Source organism: Plectropomus leopardus, unplaced genomic scaffold, assembly GCF_008729295.1.
Source record: "Plectropomus leopardus isolate mb unplaced genomic scaffold, YSFRI_Pleo_2.0 unplaced_scaffold94149, whole genome shotgun sequence".
NCBI classification, from domain to species: Eukaryota; Metazoa; Chordata; class Actinopteri; order Perciformes; family Serranidae; genus Plectropomus; species Plectropomus leopardus.
Window position 1 is genome coordinate 1 of NW_024703838.1, and position 868 is coordinate 868.

Here is an 868-nt window from a genome sequence, read left to right on the forward strand (position 1 = left end):
TAGACTGTTGTCTGTGTGATGGTCTGATTTAAGGGGATTTGATGTGAGGAAAGATCCAACAACAGCTACAGTGTTTAATGTCTCTCACCTTGTCACTGGCCTCCAGCATGTTGTCTCCGTGCCATCCAGAGATGGGGACGAAGGCAACGGTGGCGGGGTTGTAGCCGATCTTCTTGATGTAGGCGCTCACTTCCTTCGCGATCTCTTTGAATCGTCCCTCACTGTAAGGGGGCTCAGTGGAGTCCATCTTGTTGACTCCAACAATGAGCTGCTTCACACCCAGAGTGAAGGCCAGCAGGGCGTGCTCACGGGTCTGGCCGTTCTTGGAGATACCGGCCTCGAACTCACCGACACCGCCAGCAACGATCAGCACGGCGCAGTCAGCCTGAACAGGAGGACATTTTCTATGTTTCTACACATCTGTATGATTTGTAAATGCCAAAATGATGATTGTCTTTTGCTGTGTGTGTGCTTTTCTGAACATGTGCACATCAGTTCTTGTAATAACGGTCCACAGAGACTGCTCATGCCTAGGGCCCAGAATTTTGTGCTATGTCCCTGACCGTAACAGTAGTAAGGGCTTCAGCTGAAAAAGTTAATGACAACCTGTGGTTTAATATACAAACCTGAAACTGTGGAGTCAAAAAACAGCAGGTTAGAAGGTGTGTCTTTACCTGAGAGGTACCAGTGATCATGTTCTTGATGAAGTCCCTGTGTCCGGGGGCATCAATGATGGTCACGTAGTACTTGCTGGTCTCAAACTTCCACAGAGCGATGTCGATGGTGATACCACGCTCACGCTCAGCCTTCAGTTTGTCCAGCACCCAGGCGTACTTGAAGGAGCCCTTGCCCATCTATTGTGGTTTAA

At 49.2% G+C, this 868-nt stretch overlaps 1 protein-coding gene across 1 annotated transcript; it reads right to left on the reverse strand.

Moving 5' to 3' along the window:
* Positions 1 to 6: 6 nt before the first annotated feature.
* On the reverse strand, positions 7 to 862 carry LOC121940788 (elongation factor 1-alpha-like). The gene is made up of 2 exons (XM_042483481.1): positions 675 to 862; positions 7 to 385 (listed from the first exon to the last, which is right to left on the reverse strand). Exons 1-2 carry the CDS (start codon positions 852 to 854, stop codon positions 29 to 31), a joined length of 537 nt encoding a protein of 178 aa, XP_042339415.1. The 5' UTR covers positions 855 to 862; the 3' UTR covers positions 7 to 28.
* Positions 863 to 868: the final 6 nt, after the last annotated feature.

Coding starts and splice junctions, on each gene's coding strand:
- LOC121940788 (XM_042483481.1), bottom strand. CDS start 854: ATGGGCAAGGGCTCCTTCAAGTACGCCTGGGTGCTGGACAAACTGAAG. Junction 386..674: donor TGATCACTGGTACCTCTCAG/GTAAAGACACAC, acceptor CCTCCTGTTCAG/GCTGACTGCGCCGTGCTGAT.